The sequence below is a fragment of the Strix uralensis genome, chromosome 1 (assembly GCF_047716275.1).
Source record: "Strix uralensis isolate ZFMK-TIS-50842 chromosome 1, bStrUra1, whole genome shotgun sequence".
Taxonomy (NCBI): domain Eukaryota; kingdom Metazoa; phylum Chordata; class Aves; order Strigiformes; family Strigidae; genus Strix; species Strix uralensis.
The window spans coordinates 49,986,742-50,012,438 of record NC_133972.1 but is presented as its reverse complement, the minus strand read 5'-3'; the positions used below and the strand labels follow the sequence as shown (position 1 = coordinate 50,012,438).

The following is a 25,697-nucleotide window of genomic DNA, read 5'->3' as shown; positions in this document are numbered from 1 at the left end:
GTTTAATACTGTTAAATTTTTTCTTCAGAGGAAAATTAAAACCTAGTAATAGCCATTGACACAAAACAGCCCTTCAAAAATCCTTGCAAATTAGTGGCTGGTTCATTGCTTGTGCAGAGTACTGCTTCTGCCTCCCCTGGTGTCACACCAGAAAAAAAAAAAAAAAAAAAAGGATTAAAAAGGCATGGAAAGCTAAGGAAATAAGAGACAATTCTGATAGTTTACTGAAATCCCAGACTTTCCTTCACCAGGGCAAAGTGCAATTATAACACTTCCATGGGTCAGAAGTGAAAGGAGCACTTTTACTAGTTAATCAACCACAGTTCTATCTTATAATCATTACACTTTTCAGAGGTTTCCCAAAACCTTATCTAGTATGTAAGAATGAGAGAATCACTGTATTTGTAGATACTGGCAAGGATTTGTATGTAAAATATCTGCAGATGTCAAAAGTCTCAGAAATGAAGTATTCTCATAATTTCTCTTTAGCTACAAAAGATGATTCTCAGCTCTAAACTATTAACACATTTGTTTTATTTAAAGTGAAGAACTAAAAGATCCTGTAAAATGAAGTAACTTATGCAGAAAAAGATAATATTTTATAGATTGTTTCTTACATGTTAATTGGAGAACATGAAGTACATATGATTCATAATTGAAAAATGAAGACTTCTGCATAAAAAATCAGTAGTGTGTGCGATGGGATGCCTATACACATAGTTTTAGGTAGAAATCAAATACATGCAGGAAAGTAGTGGTCATGATCAGAGTTAACATTTCTACTGCCACCCATAAAATTGAAATAACTACTCAGAATTATAACCTTCCTTTCTTATAAAAGAAATGCCCAGTAGTTTATAGTAAAATTTTCTCTTCTTAAGCCATATGCAAGTAGATATTTTTGAAGAAGGAACAATATGTTTTAAAAATACATCTTTAAATGTGGGGCAGACCTTCATTTTGTGTAGGTCAGACATGTTACAGATGAAATCACTGAGGACTGCTGATAAAGCCAAGAGGGACCAAAGTAAGTCTGCTGGAATTCTAGGGGGAAAAGTAATGATCTGGGGAAATCAAGATCTTCTCCACAGTCTTATTTTTCTTTTCACTCAGAAGCAGATGAAAGAAATGTCACTGAAACTTTTATCACTGTATCCTGGTAATTCAGACATATTTACAATTACTGCAAGTATTTACATTATCCTTGAGACAGTAGCATAAATATTTGGAAGTTACCTATTCCAGAAACAAGCACAAAATAGAGTAACACATATGTAAACCTTAGGGCAGTTAGGTAAAAATAATCCCAAAATGAAAATTAATAGAACATTTTTGTTAAAACAGCTTTTCCTAATAAACTGCATGTACTATAAGTGATAATTGTAAACTTTGAAAACTAAATAGCTGCAGAAATTTCAAGCAAGCCTGCATTTGGAATATTCACTTATTTCCCTCCTGTCTGCTGAAGAAAGCTGTTATTTCAGTGTAGCAATTTTTGATTTCCTTTTTTCCTTGGCGCTGAGTATTCTACCAGAGTCTTGCCTGGAGGTAAAAGAATATCCAGTTCTCTTAAGGTTTGCAAAAACATTTAAAAATTCAGAATTTACTCTGCTGATGGGAACTCATACTTTCAGTGGTCCAAGAGTGTCAACACTGTGTTTACAATAGCAATAAGAGGGCTGTAAGAAGCAGAATGATAAAGGGCTCTGAAAAGCAATAGCACTTACAGCCCTCATACATCCCAGAGCATTCAGTATTATGTCCAGGCCCCTCAGTGAGATTAGTTTGAAACAGTGGTAGGTATTATGATGAAATTTAAACATCTATCTCTTATTTGGTGTGTCCTGTCAGATATGTCTGTGTCCTGAAGGCATGCCAAAATCACATCTCTGCCTACATACTACTGGTCCCATATCACATTTTAAGAAGGCAGGTGTCACTGCAGGGTTTTTTGCCCTTGTTTCAGTGTTTGCTATAATGTTACATTTAAAACTAGTAAACCAGATGAAAGTCCCCTGTATGATACACTTCATGGAGTGTTAGTCATTAAACATGGTGGCAGTATGTGATTACAAGAGTATTAAGGATGTGTGGTAAAGTAAGGGGAAACAGAAGGATCAGAAGGGGCTGGATAAGTGTGTGTAGAGCATTCTTGTTCACCTTCATTCTTATCATGGAAATTTTTACACTTAGTTTTATCACAAGACTGATAATCACAGTCTTGTGATTTTTGTCACAAGACTGATATACTTGTGACCTATCCATGTTGTTTAAAAGGAAAGCTTTCTTTGAGTGTCTGTAGCTGACATTAACTTGCACCATGTTTGCTTACGGAGCAAAGGAATTTCTCTGTCTTGAATTCTTTAAGATGTCTGGTATCGCAACCTGCATGGAATTTACAGGGAGATGCACATGCTATAGGGAGAAGAGTTTGAAGTAAGTCATTCTGTTTGCATATACTTTACATGCTAGAGGACCTGCACCTTCTATGGATACATCTTTTGTAGGAGAGCCAGTTAATGTACATGCAATCATCTGTTCAGTTTGTTGAGCTGTGACTTTTAAGGGAAAAGATTTCATAGCTGGCCTACATGTGTTTCAAACCAATAAGTATTATACAGTCACAAGGTATTCTAAAACTTTCTCTAAACCTAAATTATCAGTCTCTCTTACTCTGCTCAGAAGTTGTTCTCCTCCTCATTCTCCATCTTTGTTTTTTGAGTGATCTTCAGACAAGGTAGTAGTTTCTTCACTGTGTGATTTAAACATCTGATCCCTCCTTAAATTCCTTTCTTTCCTACTCCATAGAAGTACTCTTTCTTTCCTTTTTTCTTTTCAGATGAGACTTCAAGAAATCGATGGTAACAAGTGTAAAACAAGATATTGTTCAACATGTATAAGAGTGAATAAATCTGGCTTTCAATGTAGATCTTATGTAAGTGCTGAAATTCAACAAAATACACGCAGGCTCCCCTGCCAGTAGCTGCAAGATCTCAGGCTCATTTGGAAAATTATTCCATGGAAAACCTCTTAGTTGGCAGCTACAATATGTGTCATTAAAATCTTGATATTTACCCTTTGAAAATAATTAATTTTACCTCTGTATTGCAAGCATTCCCTATATAGAGACATTCCTGTGCCAGTGCAATAATCCTAATTAATTTCAGAGGGAAATTCACAACATTTTAATGAATACAAAAAATTCAACATAAGCAACTGAGCTACATTTCCATACTTGACTTTGCTAATAGCTTAATATTTCAAGTATCATTTAAAATGTAGTTAACAAAGAATGGGCATACATAAAAGAATCTTCACTGTATTTCCCCCTTCAAAGCATGCAGAAGAACACAGGGAACTGAATATACTAAATGGAAATTAGTACTGAGGGAAAGATTAGGTGTGTTAAAAAAAAAGTTGGAGCCTATCCAAACAATTAGGCCCAGCTTAAAACTGGTAGTGTTATCAAGTAAAGTCTCCTGCTGTGAATTATTCATTTCACAGTAGTAATTATTTATTGTTGTAATGTCTGAAAGTGGATCAAAAATTAATCAGCTGAACGTTCCCATACAGAAAGTTCAAACTCTGATTTAATTAATTGTTGGACATCTCTCAGTTTTTAAAGTGTTAATTCCTCTACATATCTTCTACAAATTGTTTGAGAATCCCTGATTAAGCACTTAGATGGACTTACAAAATACCTTTTACTCTTCATTTTTCATTTGGAGTGAATACTAAATCTGGTTAGAAAACAAACAAATCCTTTTCATTAAAGAGTTTCGATTTCCTTCCAAATCTCAGCAATGATGAAAAAACAAATAAAAAAGGCAAAGCAGAAAGGGAAATTTCTGTTTCCTTAGAGAGATAAGCATCCCAATGATTAAAACACCATACTAAAATTTGAAATTCAAAAAGCAGCAGCTCCCACTTTCCTTTCCATTGGATATATATGTCCATAAAACAAGTTGGACTTATTTTGTGTTTAAAACATTATTCTTCAGCTCTCCAACACCGTCTGTCCAGAATCTGCCCATCCAGTGACCTGCTATTAGTCCACATGGGTTTCTGTACAGAGAGAAACCCCAAGCTAGTGGTCAAAACCACAGTAGGGCACTGGATGACATCCAAAAGAAACGCTCTCTTGACCAAAGGGGAAGGATTGCATGATACTAGACTTATCAGGAAAATGTGGGCCATCAAAGCTTAAGTTGATGGTTTGAATCAGACAAGGCAGCGGCTTCAGTTTGCATTTATCACATCCTGTGCATCCTTTATCAGGGTAGTGGGACTGGGGGAGATCAGTCTCTTCTCTATCTATTCCCTTTCCTCCAAGGGAATAGGAGCATAGGAACCAGCTGACAAAAGTTTTGCCAAAGTTAAAATGTTTGCAGGAGAACTTTAGTTTTAGATTAGCTAGGATTTCCTAGTTAGAAAACATTTCATCAAAAGATTTCTGAGAAAACTTTTTAGATTTTTATTTCATTAGCTAAGAGGAAGTTAAATTCTCCCCTTTTTCTTCCTAACGACCGTATTTATGAGAAAAGATTTATATTGGGGTCACTTTTCTTTTCTTGTACTATGTCATCAGAGCATAACACTGGTGTTTTAATGCCTTATATATTTGACACAAGATGGTTGTAAACTGTGATACTTTGACCTTTCCATCATGCTAGCTTCATTTTATGTTGATTCTTATTATTTCTTGTTTAAGTGTCAGAAACCAGATGATCTGAAAGTTCTGGCAAAAATTTAAGTAGGTATAAAAATAAAAATCTATATTAAAAACCTTTAAAAAGATGCTAACCTTTCACATTCTCTTGCATTGGCAAGAAGTTTGCAACAGAAATATAAAGCATCCAGAAGTCATTATTATTACAGTGTTCCTAAGGAAACAGGCAAAGATACAAGGAAAGCTTAATCTTTATCTTTGTATGTGTCCATATAGAGTCCAGTATAACTTCAATATATTAACTGTAAAATAGGAAAGCTGTGTACACATCATATCTATAGCACCACTTACCTGAAGTGTGGCTTTACGGTGGGAAACTGCTGAAAGATGGGTAGAAGCAATGTAGAAATATTACAGAAAGTATTATAGAAATATACAGTAAGATTTCTGTAAAAAAAAAAAAAAGCAAACTCTAACAGTTCCCTCAACACTGCATCTGCCTGTAGAAATCACAAAAAGATGCAAAAAATTTCAGAAGTGAAAGAGACTTTAATATTCAAGCACTCATTCAAGAATAAATTTATCACCTGCTTTATACTCTGGGTAACAGCTACTCGATGCGCTGCCCATTATGCCCATTATTTCAGCCAGAGGTAATACGTGTTATAGGAAGGAGAGGGTAGTCTGTGGACAGTGGCCAAAGTTTTACTCAAGATGTATAATGACCATGAATCTGAAAGACGTGTGGCAGAGGACACTTCTCTAGGAAGCATAAGTTTTATGAGGAGAAAGAAGGAGAATGAGAAAAAAATACCTTGTTTCTTTAGTATCTGTATTTGCTAGATATTGTCTACACCAGAAATAGTTTGACTACTTATTCTTCTGTAGATAATATAGGATGGCCTATTATAGATCATAACATATGAACAGATCTTTAACAGGCCCTGTCTTGTAGTGACTTATGCATATCCATTGGCTTCAACAGGGTTCTTTCCTGAATAAAGGATTGCAGCTGTGAGGATATTATTGAAGAAAAAGAATCTATATGCAAAATCAAAATGTCATAAAATATGTAACTTTCAGTAGTCTTAAAGAACAATAAGAACTCAAATAACCTATAATTCCACTATATTTCAGAGAAAGATTTTCTTCACTGAGAACTTCTAACCACTTAAATATTCATAGGTTTGAAATAGTCAGTAACTCAAATCTGTATTTAACAACCAGAAAGAAGAAAAAAGGAAGACTTTTCTTCAATTAAATTTAAGCATTTCTGTAAACATTTCAAAAAAATTAAAAACTGATTGAAAGCAAACAGTAGTCAGGAATGCAGATCTTCACTTACAGCAATATGTGATAAATTTGATTTCAAACAGTGGTAATTCTGAAAAGAGTAAGTCCTTTTACCATGATCTGAAAAATATTTTTTATCTAATAACCTCCCACTTTCATTGACATTTAACATGCATGATATACTCAGAATCAAAAAAGTAATATGACTGCCATGCCATAACAAAATAGTTGTAAAGGTTTTGGAAGACTGCTTTCTGAAAAGATATAACAGAGCTATTTCCTGTTGTAGAAGCCATCCTCTAGCTGTGTTTACAGACCACCATCTGCAAGTTGCTGGATGTCAACAGGAAATATCTCTAACACACCAAATCACTAGCCACATACTGAGACCTGTATTTGGACACTGAGATTAGAAAGGTGCTCCAGACAAAATCACCACAAATGTGAGAAGGAATTCTTGCACTAAATCAAAGTGTGTTATATCTATTATCACACTCCAAGAGTGAAAATTCTGAAAGAAACTTGCTATCTTTGACCATAATACAAGCATACCACATAAAGCTTTGAGTACAACTTTGATGCCTTGTTTTACATAATAGATATGAATTCCAGGAAGAAATCATGCTAGTAAAGTTTTGCCCACACACAATGACTAAATTCTTCACAGTTTAATCTATTTTCATTATGAGATTAATCCCATGCTCTGGTATCCTAATTTACTGAGCTAAAAAATACTTTGAGTACATTCTCTTTTTTCACACAAAATTAGGTTTGATTAAATTATGATTACTTGAAATGGACTAGTTATTTGACATCATCCTGCAAATAATTTGTGACCATTAGCTTATTCTTAAAAGTAATTAGTATTTCACAGCTACATATTTAAGTTGGACACACAACCAATATGAATAATTTTGCTCTCCAAGTGGATGGGGCAAAACTTAGAATTACTTTTTCAGCACTTTTCAACTCCAAACTTTTCCTAAAAAAGAATTATTATATTTGCTTCAGTTTCATTAAACATACAGCACAGAGATTTCTCTTATAAAAATATTAAATATACAGTCTTTAGTGTTTAGCTTTTAATCAATATATTGCTTCAGGTGATACTAATGTGTATTATCTATATTACTGTGATGGCTCTGTGCACTTCCAGATTATTTTTCCATACACATTCATCTGAAATTTGTCACTAACAATGTAAGCAGACACTAACAAATGGATTATGACAAAGTCAAAAGATAATATTAACCTGAAGTCTGATAAGACTCCAGACTTCATTGCTGAAGGTGACTAATTTCTTATAAGTGCTGGTGGAGTCATCTGATATTCAAAATTCAATTTACGGTCCCAGTTCTAAAGAGACAAGAGGAGGTTGGAGAAATCTAATGCACAATGTTACAGTGGGATTCTTTTCAGACTGTACTGCAGCCACACGTAACCTTCACTTTTTTTACTGGGTATAACTAAGAAATATTAGATATTCCCAGAAAGTGCTTTGAAAGTTGGGGAGGATGAAAGTATATGAATTAATAATTCTACAAATATATAAAAATTAAATCAGTTTGTATTGTTTATTGTTATCTGATTTCTCTAGATGCCCTCAAGTCTTTATTCTGATGAAATCTACACCCATTCAACTCAAGAATCACAAGAATTGCACCTATAGAAGCACAATACCCATCAGAGCCTGTGATAGATAGATACCCTGTAACCTGATAAATAAACTCCTATTTACAAGGTTGAAGTATCCCCATCCTTTCATTTTCCATTGTCTTTGAGAGTACTATAAGCATCTTCTTAGAGACAGCTGTGGACCCTATGTGACTTAATGTTATGTGTTTCACTTCACTGTTAATAAAATTCTCAGATATACACGCACATTTGTCTAAAGTAAACAATACTATTGAAAACAGATCTAGTGTGTAAAAGCATCACATTAAGCTCATACTTTTCCTCCACTTTTACATAAGTGTAACTAACTATAGTACTCTCAGGTATCATTTATAGTCTCCATATCTAAAAAGCTCATTTAAAAGCATTGTCTTTAATTTCAGTGTCTTCAAGTAATTCCTGCTTAAAGAATAGTAGTCAGCACAGCCTAAACAGAATGAGACAGCAAGTCCAACATAAATATACAGTAGTGAAGTACATTGAACTCTTCAGACACCCATCCATATAAAATGACAAACACAGAATTGATGTTAAGCATTTCTTGTGGTGTATTGTAATGAGGCTTGGTTTGTGCCTTCAGGAAGGTGTTTTCTCTCAGGAGCTTCTTTTTATCCTTTTGGTTGGAATAATGCAGACATCTTTGTGTTAATGTCCATCAATCCTTTAAAAATCATTCCATACATTGTAAACACATTTAAGCTGCTTTTGGGATTATCTCTACAAAGTAGAGATTCTGATTACATGATAAAAACTTAGAGATTTGTTTTTAAAGAAATTCATGGGAAAAAAAAGTATATGGTAATTTCATTGTTCTGTTAATTAATATATCATTTGCTAAAAGTTCAAGAGAGACAGAAATATTCTTTACAACAGTTTTGATAAAGAAATTTAAAACAGAAAGAACATATAAGCTGTCTGAAGTATATTCTGAACAAGGCTTTATGGGAGAAAGCAAAATTTTATAAACTAATCTTAATTACTTGAAGATTCATCTGGCAGTATCATTCAGCTATGGGGAAAAGAATACAAATGATTATGCAGACTTCATTGGAGTACAGATTGGAAAATTGGTGCACATCAACATAAATCCAGTGCTTTAGAGATATAGTGTAATCACAGCAGAGTAGAGATGAGCAAGGTGTAACCACCCAAATCTTTGCTTAGCACTTCAGGACAATTTTGTGTACCATGCTGAGTGCCATACTCCCGTACCATGGCAATCGGAACCAGCGGTAGCTAAAATTGGGCTGGAGCAGACATATCCACATCAGCGCTAATCACACCTGAACTGCAGCACTGACACACAGTTTATAATCAGAGGAAAGTGCACAATGCTAATGAACCACAGTCTGATGAAACATTTCAAATCCCATTTTCCTTTTCTCACTAACTGAGCAGAACAACATTTTGGAAGTAGCAACAACTGTTTAAAAAAACAGATTTCTTGCTCAGACGAAACATGATCGTTGCTCACTCCTTTACATACAGATGTGTCTTTCTCTATGGATTGTTCATTTGCAAATTTTGCAAATCTCTACACTTCTGAGCTATAGGTATGTTCAAAAGTGCACAGATGTATTTTTAAAACTGTAGAAAGTGCTGTATCCTTTAAGAGCAGAAACTATATCACTGTTTGAGGCTACCTTAAAATATCAAAAGGTTAAAATAACAGAACAGCTGATATCGAAAACTAAAGCCTAGCAGACTTAACTGCAAACAAATAAAACTTTGTAGTTGAACAGTAGAGCACAGATTCATATGTTATTAACCAGTCTAATATTTTTTTTTCTCTTTGTTCTGTCAGCATCATTATCTCAGAGAATCTCTGTTCAAACTCTCTCAGGATTTACCAATGGCACTTAAAAGCATTGCAGCATACCAAGCACCACACAAAGCAAATGGCATCAGAGATGAAAGATTCCACATTTTGATCATAACACAACAGTCAGTGACTGTTAGTTGGATTTTCTCCATTGGAGATTTTAGTCTGATGGCTTCTGACTGACACAGGGTTGAGAATAATTCATGGTGTTTCCATGGCTCATCTGAACCTGCCACATCTCATTAGCATTGTCACATCTCTGTAAATTTTGTGAGGTTGAAGGCAAAAGGAAACAAGAGTAATGAGTTTCCTTCTTAAATACCAAGCTCTAGCTGAAAAAGCCAGCAAAATTTCTAATCACAATGGGCGTTAGTTTTAATTAGCAATTTACTGTGTTACAGTTTACTATAAAATTGTGTTACTGTAAAAAACTCCTCAGTAACTACATTTTTACTTAGTATCAGATGTCTAACATCTATGATCTTGTTTCTTGCCTTATCGTCACCCTGGCTATTTACTAGTGTGCACAGTAAAACACTTGATTATCTGTGATGCTTTGCTAATACTTTAATGAACTACTAACACAAATTAGTCCATATTTCACAACCACCTAGAGAACAAGCATATATCAAGATGCGCCTTGTTCAAAGAAGACTGCAAAGGAAAACCTGTTTTCTGAACCTTGATTGTCTGAATTCTTATTCTCTGAAAAAAATCTTAATTCAAGAAAAAAGGATTATAGAATAAATTGTCACAGATATTTTTATTTTTTGTGAATGACTTAGTCAAGACTTTCAACAGGTATTTAATTATTTGTAGTAATATAATAGTAAATATAAAAATAGCTATACATTACTTTGGTCTTCCTGGGTATATAGAAAGGCTAACTTTCTGTTTTTAGAAAAATATTTTGCTGAATCACTTTTATAAGAGAATATGTGCTTTAAATATCTGCTGGGCTAACTGTAAGCATCTTCCTGTAACATCTGCATAACAAGTCACTCTAGAGAAGATACTGTCTCCATATGAGAGTACATGCCCTTTTGAGATAGATGTAGGATAATCCAAGAAGACATCTTCTAGCCTTTGAATGAGATATCTGCATATAGTACACAAGTGTCTCAAGGGCTATATCTAAACACGACATGGACAAAGCTATCCCAATATCAGAAAAGTATTTTCCAAGGTTTGCTTTTGGATATAAAGCACTTCTCAAACCAAGAAGGTGGCTAGATAAAGAATGAAATACTGGCATGAAGATAGTAGGAAGACAACATCAGAAAAGATGTCAAAACACAGTCAAGGAAGTATCTGCTGTGCTGAAAGGTCGGACAGACTGAGAGCTCCAGCTGTCTTTTTGGTAGCACAAGGTAGCTACTGCAGTGACTGGAGGAGGGGTGGCCTTGGCTCCTCTCATCCTCCCATTTGCAACTCTACAGTTTTCCTTTGACTTACAACTTTGCACCTTTCCACGTAGGCACTAGGACGCTGCTGCAGCAATGATTTTCCCTTTGTTGTTCTTAGGGGTTGTTTCATGCCCTTGCACCTCACAAATCCTAAGACAGTTCAGTCCTGATGAAAACTATATAGCTGTTATGGAAAAAGGTTTATAGGGGGAAATATGTTGTACTGGAGAAGATCCTCATCTGTGAAACAGCCTGTTGCTTCTCTTCCTGTCTGGCCACTGGAAACAGTTTTCCAAGTCCTTTTTTTTTTTTTTTTTTTACAAAGGTAAAATCTTACCTTTAGAGTCAATGTATCCAGCTATGGACGGTCCAGATAAAGCTTTGTGCATATAAGACTGTCTCAATATTCCTTGCACAACACTTTCCAGGTCATAACTGATCAGGTCTCTGACCCCTTCACACAAGCTGTTCCTTAACTGGACTTAACTATTTTGGAGACTACCTAGTATTTACCATGTACTCAAAAATGCATTTCAATGTAGATTTCAGTGCTTCTTTTATTATCTCTTCTATGTCATGCTCAATGGCACAGAACAAGGGTGATTTGTACAAGCAATATAATAGAAATGGTTTTGTGTTTTGGTTATATCAGCTAAGTGAAATGCAGTAGGCAAAAAATAAGTGCGTTTAAGGAGTTAAATTCAGCTTTCTCCTTTCCAGTGTTTCATGAGTAGTGTCCTGTGGGATTACAATTTTTTTCACCTAATTTGAAGTTCTTAGACTCTTAACTTTAAAACATTTATTGACTGCTGAAAAACCTGGTGGACTTAAGTATATTACTTAAAGCCTTTAATTTTTCCTAATTTTTCCTGTGCTAAATTCCACTAACGATTGTCAGAAAAGCAGACACAAAAGCAAGACAGATGTGTTAAACGTATGGTTATCAAGGGAGCTATTTACACAGGAATAATTATCATGTGATCTTAGAATTTTAGTTCCACATCTTTTTTTGTTTTGATTTATTAGTTTTGATGACAGATTTGGGTATGAATTATCATATCAGTTAAGTACTTACAAAGTTTTCAAATAACAGTTGTACCCAAATATCATTAATAATGTCAAAGAATTTGCTACATCACTAACCATTTTCTCTAAAATAGAAACAAATTTATGGAGTGATCCATTTGCTGGTGTCTATTCTATACATTTGTTTAAGCCTACACAAATTGATACTTTCATTATTATAGCATTTAGAAACTGAACTGCAATAGAGAATTCCCATTTGCTAAATGTAGAAAGATGCCGTGAGAGCTCTACATTCATATACATATAATGGTCTTTTCAGTGCACAATGCTAATATCACCTAGTTCTTTGCAAAACATGTGCCAACCTTTCTCCAGCTCAAGCCAAGGACTGTCAGGCTGCTGTAACAGCTTCCATTTCTCCAGCCTTGGGCTTATATACACACATAAAAGCTGTTCTGTCCTCCATTTCTGAAGTCATTACTTTTGCTTAACTGGTGTAATTACAGCTTCAAAGACTCACACCTCCACCTTGTAATTCATCAGCCTACATGTGGCTAGCCCAAATACATATTCTGTGGGAAGTAGATGATTTGAATCTCCAACTATTCACAGGTATTTCTGCTGAAAGAACTCATTGTAAACTGCACGGTTACCCATTCTTGAATCAGGATGCATCTAAACATTTCTATACATAACCCTGCATGTTTTATTTTAATAAGCAAGCACACAGGATTACAGGATTACATCTTCTCTCATCTAACTCCATGGAAATTTGGGGAAAATGGATGAGAAAATAAAACAAAATGTTTCAGAGTTTTAATTCAACAAAACTGCCGCTCTGCATCTCCTGCTGTATTTTGGAAGCATCATGCTCCTGTTCTCTTCTATAGGCCAATAAACAAAGGGAATGGGGAAACAATACAACCAAATTGCACCTCATGAAATATCACAACAGCAATACATTTCAGTGTTGCCTGAAAACCGCAGTCTCTATGGATCATTTACTTTCTCTTTTCATCAGTCTTTTTCAGTATACTGTTAGTTGCATTAAACCCTGAAAATACTTTGAGAAACAGTAATACAATTTCATGTATCACTGTGTCAATGCAAATCTGTACTGGAAAGGCTGTGAGAAGATTTACTAAGTACACATACAGTGCTGGTATTGGCTAATATATAACAATTAAATAGCAGTCAATGAGAGATTTGACAGCCAATTTATCATAAAGAGTTATTCTTTTTTATAGAATACACTTTCTTTATATATATAATGTAAAGATCTTGAAACAATTATGTAGCAGTGTAATTCTTGTCTGTTATTCTTGAATGAAGATTTTTTGTGGTTTTTCCTTTTTTTAGTAAAAAATATACAGTGATTTTAATGAAGTACACAGTGAAACTAACATATTGAGCTGGTTCTTTTATGGTGATAGAAATACTCTCAGGCTGGGTAAATGCAATATAATCTTATTTTAAACTAGTAGCAATATAGCAAAAGATCTGTTGGAGTGGTTTTAATTTAAAGTCAATTTTTTCACTCTGTGGACTATTGTCACAAAAACTAAACATGCTTATCACTAGAACTAGGCAAGTGTTTTTCTGTTCAGAAGAATGATGCTGTACAGAAATTTCCTTATTAGATGAACTGAAGCTGTATGACACTGAAAGTTGTTTGTACTTAATACATTTGATAGCATGTATCTTATCTAAGGATTTTCTTTCAATAAATCTTAACTGTTACTTTTAAGTGGAATATAAATTGCATTAATGCATTTTTTAAAATCACATTTATTGCTTTAAAAAAAACCTAAAACACAGGTAGACCCAAATCTCCATAGAAAAAAGCTAATTGTTGCTCCTTGACACAAATCAAAGGAAAGTCTTTGGGAGGAGCTCATAATTATCATAAACAATCTGTCTAGAGTCCAAAATTAATTTAGAAATCTTCACTGAGAGAACAGAAGCATTCTTTTATTTTACTATGAAGTGACATAATTTGTCAGAAAAATGGTAAAATATCAACTAAACTGAATTTAGCTACAATTGTTTCGAACTGTATAAGTTAATTATTAAATGACAGCAGAATTCACAAGACCCATTTTTGGGGTAATATTTACTGCCCACCCTTGGGCAAAACTGGTGGGATAACAATATCTAGTAAGGTAGAAAATTGAGTGTGCACTATCTGTGTGAATAAAGCGTTTGAGAAGGTATTCACCCCAAACTGATCAAGATGATAACCACCATCAACTAAATTAAACAGTAGACAGTGAATTACAAAGACAACTTTCAAACGAAGGAGAAGTCAGCTTGAAAAAAAAAGTATAAAAGTAGGATGAAAATTTGTAACAGTGGGGAGACATTATGGAGTGGAAACAGCAGCAGCCAAAACTCGGTTTTGACATGCCAGAGGTCATCTTGTTGGTGCCATAACTGCTGCATAGACCAGAGAGAGCATTGTCCCCACTGGATGCTGCGAACAGCCAGTATCCAGCTGGTGGGCTGAGAGTTTGCAGTGCTACAAGGAGTATTGATTTCTTATGGTGTATGATTAACAGACTGTAGGCAGTGACATGTGTACACATAAAGCTCGAGCAGTGATGTCTCCAAACTTGCTTTCCCATAAGGGTGAACATTCTTGTATCCCACATGTGCTCTGCGAGAGGGAGTGCATGTTTCTCTGGATGGGGAGGTACTGAAACTTTGCAAAATTACTTACAGAAGGGTGTTTAGAAATTTGTACCTGTTTATTAATATTTTGTATTTTGATTCATCGGTTGTATTGATGCTATTGATTCTGCATATCTACTTTACTAATTGCCAGTCAGTTACATGCCATTAGTAAATCAACAATCTGCTTCAATACTGTGAACTGAGCAGTTTTTCCCCCTGAAAATCCATACATGGCCAAACTCACACAGTCCAAGAAAAATTCAAGTACCTGAAAAATTGTACTCACATAGTATGATCAATTAACGGGCAGTGATTTTCTTGTCCAGGGTAGAGATTTGCTCCTCTTCCAAGTTCCCACTTGAATACATTTGCAGTATGGATGGAATAATTTCCTGACATCTGTTCCGAGGCTGGTTGATACCATCCACACTGGTTTTTATCTTCAAAGTCACAGACTTCCATAACTTTAGAGAGGAACAATGAATACTTCAAGTTTATATAAAAATTGGAAATCATTGATTGATGTTATGATAAAGTAAATAACATGGCAATAAAAAGGATTCAATTTATAGTATCGACAAATACTGACACAGTACTAATATGTTTTTTCCTCTCTATATAATAATATATACATATTTTTCCTCTATAGATAAAATATCAATTATACTTTCTATCTTATTTTCTATTAGGCAGATTCTAATTTTGGGAATATACCAGTTCTTTTGCACCTCAGTATCTATCTTCCTGTGTGTTCTGACCAGCTTTCAAAACATTCTAATAATCTGTTGTATGATATACACTGAAATGTGTGTAAAATTCATCAGTCACAAATCCACCAGATGCTGCATAATTCTTTCTTCAGTCCTGTAGATTGATGACATCAGCAACTCATTGCACATTGTGTACAAAGTCCATGACCAAAACTCTAAAAAAACAAATTAATATTTCAAGCAGTCCCCACAATACCTGAAAGAAACATAATAATGCAGTTATTTGGTACTGGTGTCAAATAATGAATTGTTACCTTACTAAATAAATATACAGCTGCCTGTGCCTCAGTTTTTGCTTCCTGAGCAACTGGACAAGAAAAGTGAGTTCACTACCATTCCTGCCTCACAATGCATCCCCCTGTAAGAATATTTAGGGGAAAGAAACCCACTTATTTTCCATTTCTGCTATGAATATTTATTCTCCAGTACATCTTCCTGAATATTTTGCAGAAACTTTGTCTAGGCTATCCAAGGTGAGTCTTGTCACTTGCCAGGACTTTGAAACAGATTATTATACTCGAGTCTAAGCAACTGCTGTGAGAATTGTGCAGGGAAACAAAAATTTATTTTAACCCATGAAGCTCAAATGCTAGCGTGGCTGAGGTAACTCCTACATCAAGAAATCATGGTGTGTTAGAAGAATGTGCCTGATGCTTCCTTCCTTGGAGGCTAAAAATGGTAGACTAGGAAGGGAGGGAGTTTTGATTTATTAGCTTGTATATCTCCAGTAAGGAAGCAAACCACAACCAGTATGATCTCATGAGGTACCCATATAAAGATTTGTGATGTTTCCTGAGAAAGATGAGTAGCATAGTATGAAGTGTTTCTTCCCCCTTTTTAACATGTTTTATAAACATTCTGTTTCAAATACCTCTTGAGAGAGATAACACCTTCCTGAGAACATATTTCTGCCCCGAGTCAGTACATACTTAACTCCTGTTCCAGCACTGTCATTTGAGTGATAAATTGCCATGACTGCTGTTGTGATGGGAGACTTCAGATAGAGCAAATATGTAAAGGTGTATTTTACACAGTATTCATCTCTCTCAGAAAGAAAGGATGTTTTGTAAGACAGAGTTTTTTTTGGGGGGGGGGGGGGGGGGGGGAAGTTCTATCCAATGGACTCTGCATTTATTTTTCAGTGCAGAATTTCAATGGTTGGTGTTTTTTCATATTATAAGAAATTACCCAGTGATATTTATATATCAGATTCATTCCTTCCAGAGTTATTCCCACATAAGAAATAGACAGAAGGAGTCTAATGTTACTTTTCCTCATTGAGTCCTCAGCCCTGATAGAGGTGATTGAGTTCCCTACACAATGCGTAATGAATGCAGAGTTTTGATCTTCAGTGAGAATAGTTTAACTTGCAAAGGTTAATGAGGTCACTGTCTCTAGGTGTCTGTCCCTCTCATTAATCAGCTTCAGTACAGTAGTATTTTCAAATGCTTTAAGGCAAAACAAAGTCATTGACAGTTTCTTCTAAAATGCTATAGTGTGAACTGCTGCAACTCAGAAGCAATCAACAAATGTCTTAGACCTCTATGGAGAACATGTGGTGACCCCATTCACTGTTCCAGTTACAGTGTTCCCATCTGGCCATCAGAGCTTTAGGAATTTACAGGCTTGGAACTCACTTCTCTGTGGAGTAGGCTGCATTTCACAGTCACTGCTGCTGCTGAAAATACTTTGTATTAAAAAAACCCCAAAACCTGTATTCTTTGAAGTAGGTAAGAAGTGGACCCAAGTCTCCCAGATGTGCACCCCCCCAAACATGAGACTGTAAGGTTATTTTCTCTTTCAGTCTGGACTAGTGAACATGTCATAGGTCATTTAATTTGAGAACCTATGCACACTTAAAGTCTATATGTACCAATCATTGGAGGAATGAGGATTCCTCCTTCCCCTGTCCCCCTGACCCCATTTCAGTAGTAAGTTGAATTTGAATGTCAAGTCTGAATCAACCCATTAGAAGGCAGAAAGTGCATAGCATCTCAGATTCCCACACTAAGAGCAAAATGTTACTATTTTTCTGGGGAAAATCATCTTTAAAATAGCATCTAGGTGCCAATACCAAATTGTAAAGGTAAATACAGAGTGGTTAAAGCAATGTGTTTTACAGCTGCAAACTAATAGGGTAGCAAAGTACAATCTTTGGTACACTCACCACAAGCTGATTCATCAGACTTATCAGAGCAGTCAGGTATAAAATCACACTTCTGGATCATCTGGATGCAACGGCCAGAGGCTCTACAGACAAATTCCTTCTCTGTGCAGTTGTTCATGGGCAGTGTGGGAGGAACTGAAGTTCCTGAAGTAGTTGTAGAGATTGTTGGCAAGCTTCCTTTGAAAAACAAACCAACAAAATGTTGAGTGGTGGGACCAAGGCATTCTAGTTTTGTAATGATTTCTCCCCTTGTCAATCCCACACTTTGTCAAGGGTATAGCTTTGCCTGGACAGGCAAGTTGAATGGCTTAAATGTTGCCCAGCAGGAACTGAATTGAACATTTCCCCAGTGGAAAGCACTAGGGTGATCATGCTAGCCAATCACCATTCATACAGTCCTTGACACTTACAGGAATTTATTTATACCTCTTACCTGTCTTTCAAATTTGGATTAAGCCAGTGAGTCATTTCAAATAACTAATTCCACAAAGACTGACAGAACAATCACAAGAACTTAATTTCCCTGTGAACCAAGGCTAACAGATTATTCCAATGATAATGGCTTTTTTTTAACACGCCTGTTACTGCAAGTGACTGTGGAAATTACTATGTAACCTCCTTACCTTCTAATTTCATCACTGAAAAAAATATTTTTTTCTCATTAGAAAAATTATTCTGAGGTCATCATCTTGTTCCACCACTTCCTTTATGTTTCATTCAAACTCATTACCACTTCTTTCAAATCAATTGTCTTTGCCTTTCCTCCTATTCTTTACTATGGACCTCTCTTCAGGCTTACCCTCATTTCTTGAAAACCCTTGCTATTATTGTCCATAAAAGGAATTTTCATTATACAACTCCTTCTTTAAATTTAATCATTAATGAAATTATTAGCTGTAGTGCACAATTCTCCTGAGCAATATACCTGAGTTAATTAAAAAGTACATGTGAAGACTTTTTATATAAAATCTCTGTGGGACTACAAGGATTTATTCTTTTTTTCCCCTGAGGCCTGGAGCACTAAGACTGATAATAAATACCCCATGAGAAGGAACCATTTCTGTTTCATAAGGGAGAAAGCACATCTGTAGAAAGCACATCTATGACATCAATATCCTAAGATTCAAATAAAAGACTTACTGGAAGAAACATTTTGAAGGAATAATTGCATGATATAATAAATGTATCTACAACTCATAAGAACACCAAGGACCTTATTGGTCAAGAAAATCTTAAATATAAATGCCACATTCAAGTCTCTGCTCCTAATCCACTGGAACTGAAGAAATTTTGAAATACCATAACCTTCCAGACACCTGAAAAGAAAGAAGAATCTGCTCTTTTCTCTCTTTTTAAATAATTTACTTTCTCTAATTTATGAAGTACCATTTTATGCAGAGCGAGCATCATTGAACAGCCTTTGGTTAGGGCATTCAAATCTTGTTGATTCTCTTTTGGTTGTTGGTATTTTTTTATGGTGTGAAGGAAGTAAAATAGAGGCAGGACCCTGGAGGATGCCATTCATAGGGACCTTAACCGGCTTGAGAGGTGGACCTGTGCAAACTTAATGAAGTTCAACATGGTCAGGTTCAAGGTCCTGCACATGGGTCGAGGCATTCCCAAGCACAAATACAGGTTGGGCAAGGAGTGGATTGAGAGCAGCCCTGCAGAGAACTTGGGAGTGGATGTAAAACTGATTATGAGCCAGCAATGAGTGCTCGCAGCCCAGAAAGCCAACTGTATCCTGGGCTGCATCAAGAGAAGTGTGGCCAGCAGGTGATTCTCCTCCTCTACTCCGCTCTCATGAGACCTCACCTGGAGTACTGCATCCAGCTCTGTGACCCCCAATATAAGAAGGGCATGGACCTGCTCGAATGGGTCCAGAGGAGGCCACGAAGATGATCAGGGCACTGGAGCACCTCCCCTATGAGCACAGGCTGAGAGAGTTGGGGTTGTTCAGCCTAGAGGAGAGAAGGCTCTGGGGAGACTTGATAGCCGCCTTCCAGTACTTAAAGGGAGCCTACAGGAAAGATGAGGAGTCTCTTCGTCAGGGAGTGTAGTCATAGGATGATGGGTAATGGTTTTTAAATGAAAGAGGATAGATTTAGATTAGATAGAAGGAAGAAATACTTTACTGTGAGGGTGGTGAGGCACAGGAACAGGTTGCCCAGAGAAGTTGTGAGTGACCCCTCCCTGGCAGTGTTCAAGGCCAGGTTGGACGGGGCTTTGAGCAACCTGGTCTAGTGGGAGGTGTCCCTGCCCATGGCAGGGGGGTTGGAACGAGATGATCTTTAAGGTCCCTTCCACCCCAAACCATTATATGATTCTATGAATGTCTCAATACTAAAAACATTTTAATAATGTACAGAACACAAGAACTGTTTCCTATTCTGATCTTTTCACCATTATACTTGATCATTTTTGTTTCATCTTTTCACACAAAATGAGGGGTCTTTTTCTCACTTTGGAGCTCTGACCCTCTGTACTTTCCAACTTTCTTCTTTAGTTTTAAAACTTTTTTTCACATCTGATTTGAAAACATGTAGGGATTTTCTGATTAGTTCTTTTAAGGTTTTCTTCCTCAAATATAAGGCATGGTATATTAACTGATTATTTACAAAAGACTTTATATACAAAATGCTATAATAAATTTTATACACTCTATAAACTTGGCAAAATGTGAGATAATTATCTGGAGAAGAAACATGTCATATACACTTGATATTCCTAGTAGACCTAATTATATCTACAAAAAATTTTTGGAGTAGCAGAATAAAATATATCTGCACTAGGGTGTTTTAGAGTTAAAGTTAGGATATTAATATATAGACAGTGTTTTAAAATTGTTTGCTATTCTACAGCCCTAAATGACACACCATATATAACATGGTAATGCCTGCTACAACTACCACTAGTTCTCTTAAAATCCCTTCTGTAATGAAGTGACAGGTCTGGAATACCAGTGTATTTTGGGATATAATATTTTACAATTTTGTAGATATTGTACCACCCTAGGTAGCAGTGACTTCTGAAGACAGGCTGCTCTATCATCTGAACTGTGTGTGTGGTGTAACATGAGAGCAATTGTCACAGTAAAAACATTAAGAATTATTGGGGAGAAACAGAAAGCTGTATCAAACTAAGTTTGTTGAATGAAATCTCAGTTTGTTTACACACAGTTAAGTTTCTTTTTCCTTCTAGGAATCAAGATCTCAAAGAGTTTGGAAGCTGCACATTTCTTACTGAGGGTCTCTTTTGGACCTTATGTACACAGCAGAAACTATTTTGTGCTGATGCTTGTATGTGAGGGTGAGGGAAGCAGGGAAACAAGTCTGGATGTCCTTGTCAGGCATCAGTCACAGTTTGATCTAGTTTTTGTTTTTCCAGTAGCAATATTTACAAATGACAGCAAAGAATCATCTCACAGCTAGGAGATGTGTAGTTTCACTCTGTTCTTACCACTGTAAAGAGTACAGCCTAGAAAAGACATGTCATCGAGTCCAATGTCTCCAGTGAAACCATCTCCTACGGTACCTTTCACCAAGATCTAGGGAAACAAAAATTACAAAAGCATTTTTCATTGTATAGTAGACTTCCACTTCTTATTAAATATTTCATATCTAGTGTTAGAAGAGTCATTTACCATGTTTCACACTTGAAATGAGATTAAATTTTTTCTGGGGGTTATATTCTATTTAGTGACACTTTACTAAAGAGACTAAATATTATCAGCTTTCACTGGTGGTCACATTAATCACAGTGAACCATAACAGTATGGTTGGCTTCACAATCATGTAAATCCACTGAAACATCATTGTGATATAAAATGATGGCAAGACATTATCATAAGTGACATATTATGATTAGCTCCTTTGGTACTTATTGTAATAACATTAATCATGATTAATTATAACAACATTCATGTGAATAAATTATATACCCTTATACAAATCCCACTGTGATGAAAACAATTAAGCAGGTTAGAGATGTTCTATGAAACCTTTCGAAGAAAAATAGTCTACTATTTCATTAAAGTTGCCAATGCTGTATAGGCTTACTTTCTCATTATTGTCTACTGCCAAGGAACGGGAGAGGTTAGTATTTGTGAAATACTCTCTGGATGACTGAATAAGCCTTTTTTCTTCTGACTGTTGCTGAATGGTAAAAATCCAAGCAAGTGATAAGGGAAAGATTTAGTAAGAATTTTCTTAATTTAACTAATTTTATAAATCCTTATTTGTAAAAAAAAAATAAATAAAGCCTCCTCAAACCATACATTTAAAAATAAAAAGTTTTCGGTGATCCACCAGAGTTCAAGTGTTAAAGTTATTTCTTTGCCCTTTTTTTTTAAAATACTTATGTCACATTTTACAGACACACACACATTCAAGCTTCCAGATTATTCTGGAATGTTGAATAAGATTTCAAATACATTTTTCACTGTTTGATCCTCAGTTTAATAGACAATTCCTACAAAGGAATGAAGTATAAATATGGCAAAAATACACAATACTGTTTCAAAGTATTGTTAGTTCCAATATTTTTGTTTTAATTTTATTATTTATAATTTTATTTGCAAAGAAAGCTTATTTTTATAAGTAATAAAGCACTGCTCCAAACTCAAATATACAAGGCACTTCTGTGTAGATAGGTATCTCAATTCTTTTGATCAAATATCATTGATATTTTGGAAATGTCCTCACATCAAATGCCATTTAAAAAAATATATGCTTGCATTTTACATTTCAGTATTTCTTGTGTCCTATAGTAAATGAAGTCCTGTAAAGGACTTCCAGTTTCAGAAATCAGTACTGTGTATTAAACAAGCTTCTCAAGTTGAGAGAAATAAGAGAATTCATCTACACACTAAGAGTCATTGTTCACCTGGTACGTACGCAGAGCTTTTATAAGTCACACTTTAAATTTATTAACATGTAACATGAGGAAAACATATTTAAAAGGTGTAAGGAATGGCCTTAACACTGTAAAAGTAAGAGAATAATATCAGTCTTTATATGTTAACACTGACAAATTTGTTTCTGCTATTCTGAAGTTTCATGTGAATAGCAGATTTATTATTGAAGCTGGCATCACCAGCATAAATAAATAAAAAAGATTATGCTTCATTTACAGACTATGCCCATTAGGCAAAATAAATGAGTATGCTAAAAGAAGATGGATATATGTCTCTTACTATGGATATGCTGAAGATGGGTTATTTTAGCATAAAGTGTATCTAATGTGAATGACAACACTGCTTCTTACTGTTCTCATCTCAGTCTGGGATTCTTATTTTCCTCTGAGAATATCCACAAATAATTTTTACAATATTATCCCAGTCTTTTGTTTCCCATTTAGGTTGAAATGGAGGCAATGCTACAGTATTGGTACCAGTACAATAATTGCTTAGAAACAGGACAAATCAAGACATCTATTATTCCGAAATGCCATGCAGGAAAATTTATTATTCCAAAATGACAAAATTCCTTTCAGTGTAATTTTGACTGGCAAACACACAGCAGTGTAAATAAAATTTTGACCTTGTTTTCAAAGCATGAATGATTAACTACTCATAATTCATTACTCATAAATGAGCTAATATTCAGACAAAGAAGGAGAGGGTTTGTTAACTCAACTTAGTTATTTCTACCATGAAACTAAACCCCCTCAAAATTACACTATTTTTCTGTGGAATTGTATTTTGCTCTGATGGATGACCAGTAGGTCGAGGGGCTTCTCTCCCCATAGCTCCCTGTGCCCATCTCCCCAGCCATAACATTCACATGGTCTGAGGCCATCCTTACATATCATCTTCCACCAACCTTTTCCTGGAGGAGGCTGCACTCTTGAACATTAAGAGGGAATATTTTTATTAAGGGCATAAAAATATCCAAAGATAGAAGTGGCAGGATACAGTTCTGCAGGGATAATTCAATTCAGAATACCTCTTTATTGTTAGGATGATGATTATAATTGTATTACTTAAAATCTCCCCACCCAAATTAATTTTTTTTATTTATTTATGTACTTACTTGGGAAATCTGACACTTTGGCATATAGCACAAACTCAGTAAGTAACACAGAAAATGTAACAGAGGTGTAGATATAGACTGAAGACATAAAATAGGAACAATTATGGGTTAGTGCTGCAGTATAAAACTTAGTCTGGTTAAACACTGACCACTTAATTTGTCAGCTGAAATTCTGCAAACTTCATAAGCTATTGTTAAACAATCTGCAGGGAATTCATCTACCATGAAGCTCATTTCACATCTCATTTGTTATTTGAATGAGGATAAATAGTTCCCAGTTTCTCCAGTTTTCAGAACTCTGGAGATCCAGTCTCAATGAAAGCTACAAAGGTAGAAAAAAGTATGTTACATTAAAAAAAGGGGGGGGGGGGGGGGGGGAAGCTGCCATGAAAAGCAGAATGTATTAGAATGGCACTCTGTATACAGAAAAGGACTGATCCCTTAACATTTTGAACAAAAAAGTTTTCGAAGGGTGAAGGAACATTATGACAAGTGTTAATAGAGGAACTACAATGGGTAATACTGTCCTGTAAAATGTTCCATTTTTACAGTAATGCTCATTTTTGTCACTAATCAATTCCCACTGAAGTTAGCAAAATAAAATCTTAATTTCCATACAACCATAGTTTAAACTAGAATGGAATTAATTTCAAAAACTGTGAAGAATTCAAAATTCTGAAGATTTCTGAATGTCTAGTGAATAGCAATATTAGTTTTAATGTAGTTACTGAGTAATATAGCCAAACAATATCTCAGGTTTGTCACAGAAAGTCTCAGCTGTGTTAGTGATTTTACTAGTAGTTAGAGCATGCTAATTTTGATGAGGTTTGCTATAATTATTTCTGACAAGAAACCATGTGATTTGGTTTGAAGAGGAAAGAACAACCACACAAGTGGATAATAGTTCAAATAACTGACAGAACACTTTGTCATCAGAACCTTTTGTCATATCTTACTGAAAGCAAATGCAGGATTGAAAGTCATATATATTTAACTGCATATCTCTGAAGTAAACTACTCCTATGTTTTAATGTTATGTATAAATAAAAGAAAATGTCTCATAATTTTTCATCAAGAAAAGTAACCAATTTCTTAGAGACAATGGAACTTTTATAATTACAGATAAAGGGAAAGCCATAGAAACATGAATTGCATGAAATATGTATCAAAATTTCTTGCTTCAAAACTCCTTTTTATGTTCATCCAACAATCATGGCACAATAAGTCTTCACTGTAGGACGATTTTTTCAAGAACACATGAATATATTCCTATAATGATATCTCAAGAAGTAAATAAAAAAGGGAAACTGTTTACCAAGCAAACACATTTTTTTCAGAAAAACTTTGATAGTAAAAAATCTGAAAAGTTTAAATTTAATTTTGAATTATTGAATTATTAGTTCACGTCAAATAAGATTTATTGTCTTCTTTGATAAGCGAGTCCAAACATAATAGTTTATTCTTCCCTGGGTTTGTTTCTCTGATTCCTCAGCTGCCATCAAAGGAGTAAGCACTGTAGGACTGGAGACCATTTCCAAAATCTCTTGTCTAGGTGTCCAGTAGTTGCATTCTGACTACATGGGACTGAACTTTTCCTCTGTACCTTCTGCACCATGGTTTCTCTTGGGAAAAAAAAACTGGATGCACTGGCAGAAGGGGTGCCACACCATGTTCCAGCTTCCCCCCTCATGGGGGGAATGACTAGGCAACCAGGGCTGCTACTCGTAATGTGGAGGCCTTCTGCCCCCAAAAGCAAGCAAAAGCGGAGGCAGCCCATCAGCTGCTGGAAAGGTTATCAACATTAGGTCACCAGAACGTTTTAACGATACACAGAGAAAAGCTTGAGATTCCACTGCCCGTCTTCAAAGCCCATCAGCCCCTTCCTTTTGTGTCCATCAGAAATACATTAGCAGTTAATGTCTCAAGACTTCAAAAGTTGAAATAAAGTCCTTTCACACCGATGTCCAAATGAATTCTTACCAACGATCTTAAGGTTATACACATCAAATATAAAAAAATCTTGTGTCAAATATTTGATGTTTTACAAGATATTGAAAAACACTAGTTCTACTTCAGTAAAGCACTTTATCACACTTTGCTATAAGCTTGTGAACCCTCATTCTGATTTATGATGTTTTTCCAAGCATTTCTCTAAAGCACAGTGA

General features: G+C 35.3%; 1 protein-coding gene across 1 annotated transcript in view; it reads right to left on the bottom strand.

The window, feature by feature from the left end:
- The window catches only part of MALRD1 (MAM and LDL receptor class A domain containing 1), a 288,915-nt gene that overhangs the window by 176,700 nt on the left and 86,518 nt on the right, over positions 1-25,697 (bottom strand). Inside the window, exons 18-20 of the mRNA XM_074876823.1 lie at positions 20,960-21,047; positions 17,501-17,677; positions 14,850-15,027 (exon numbers count right to left, since the gene is read on the bottom strand). Of these exons, the coding sequence (XP_074732924.1) occupies positions 14,850-15,027; positions 17,501-17,677; positions 20,960-21,047 (443 nt within the window). The remainder of the gene's footprint in view (positions 1-14,849; positions 15,028-17,500; positions 17,678-20,959; positions 21,048-25,697) is intronic.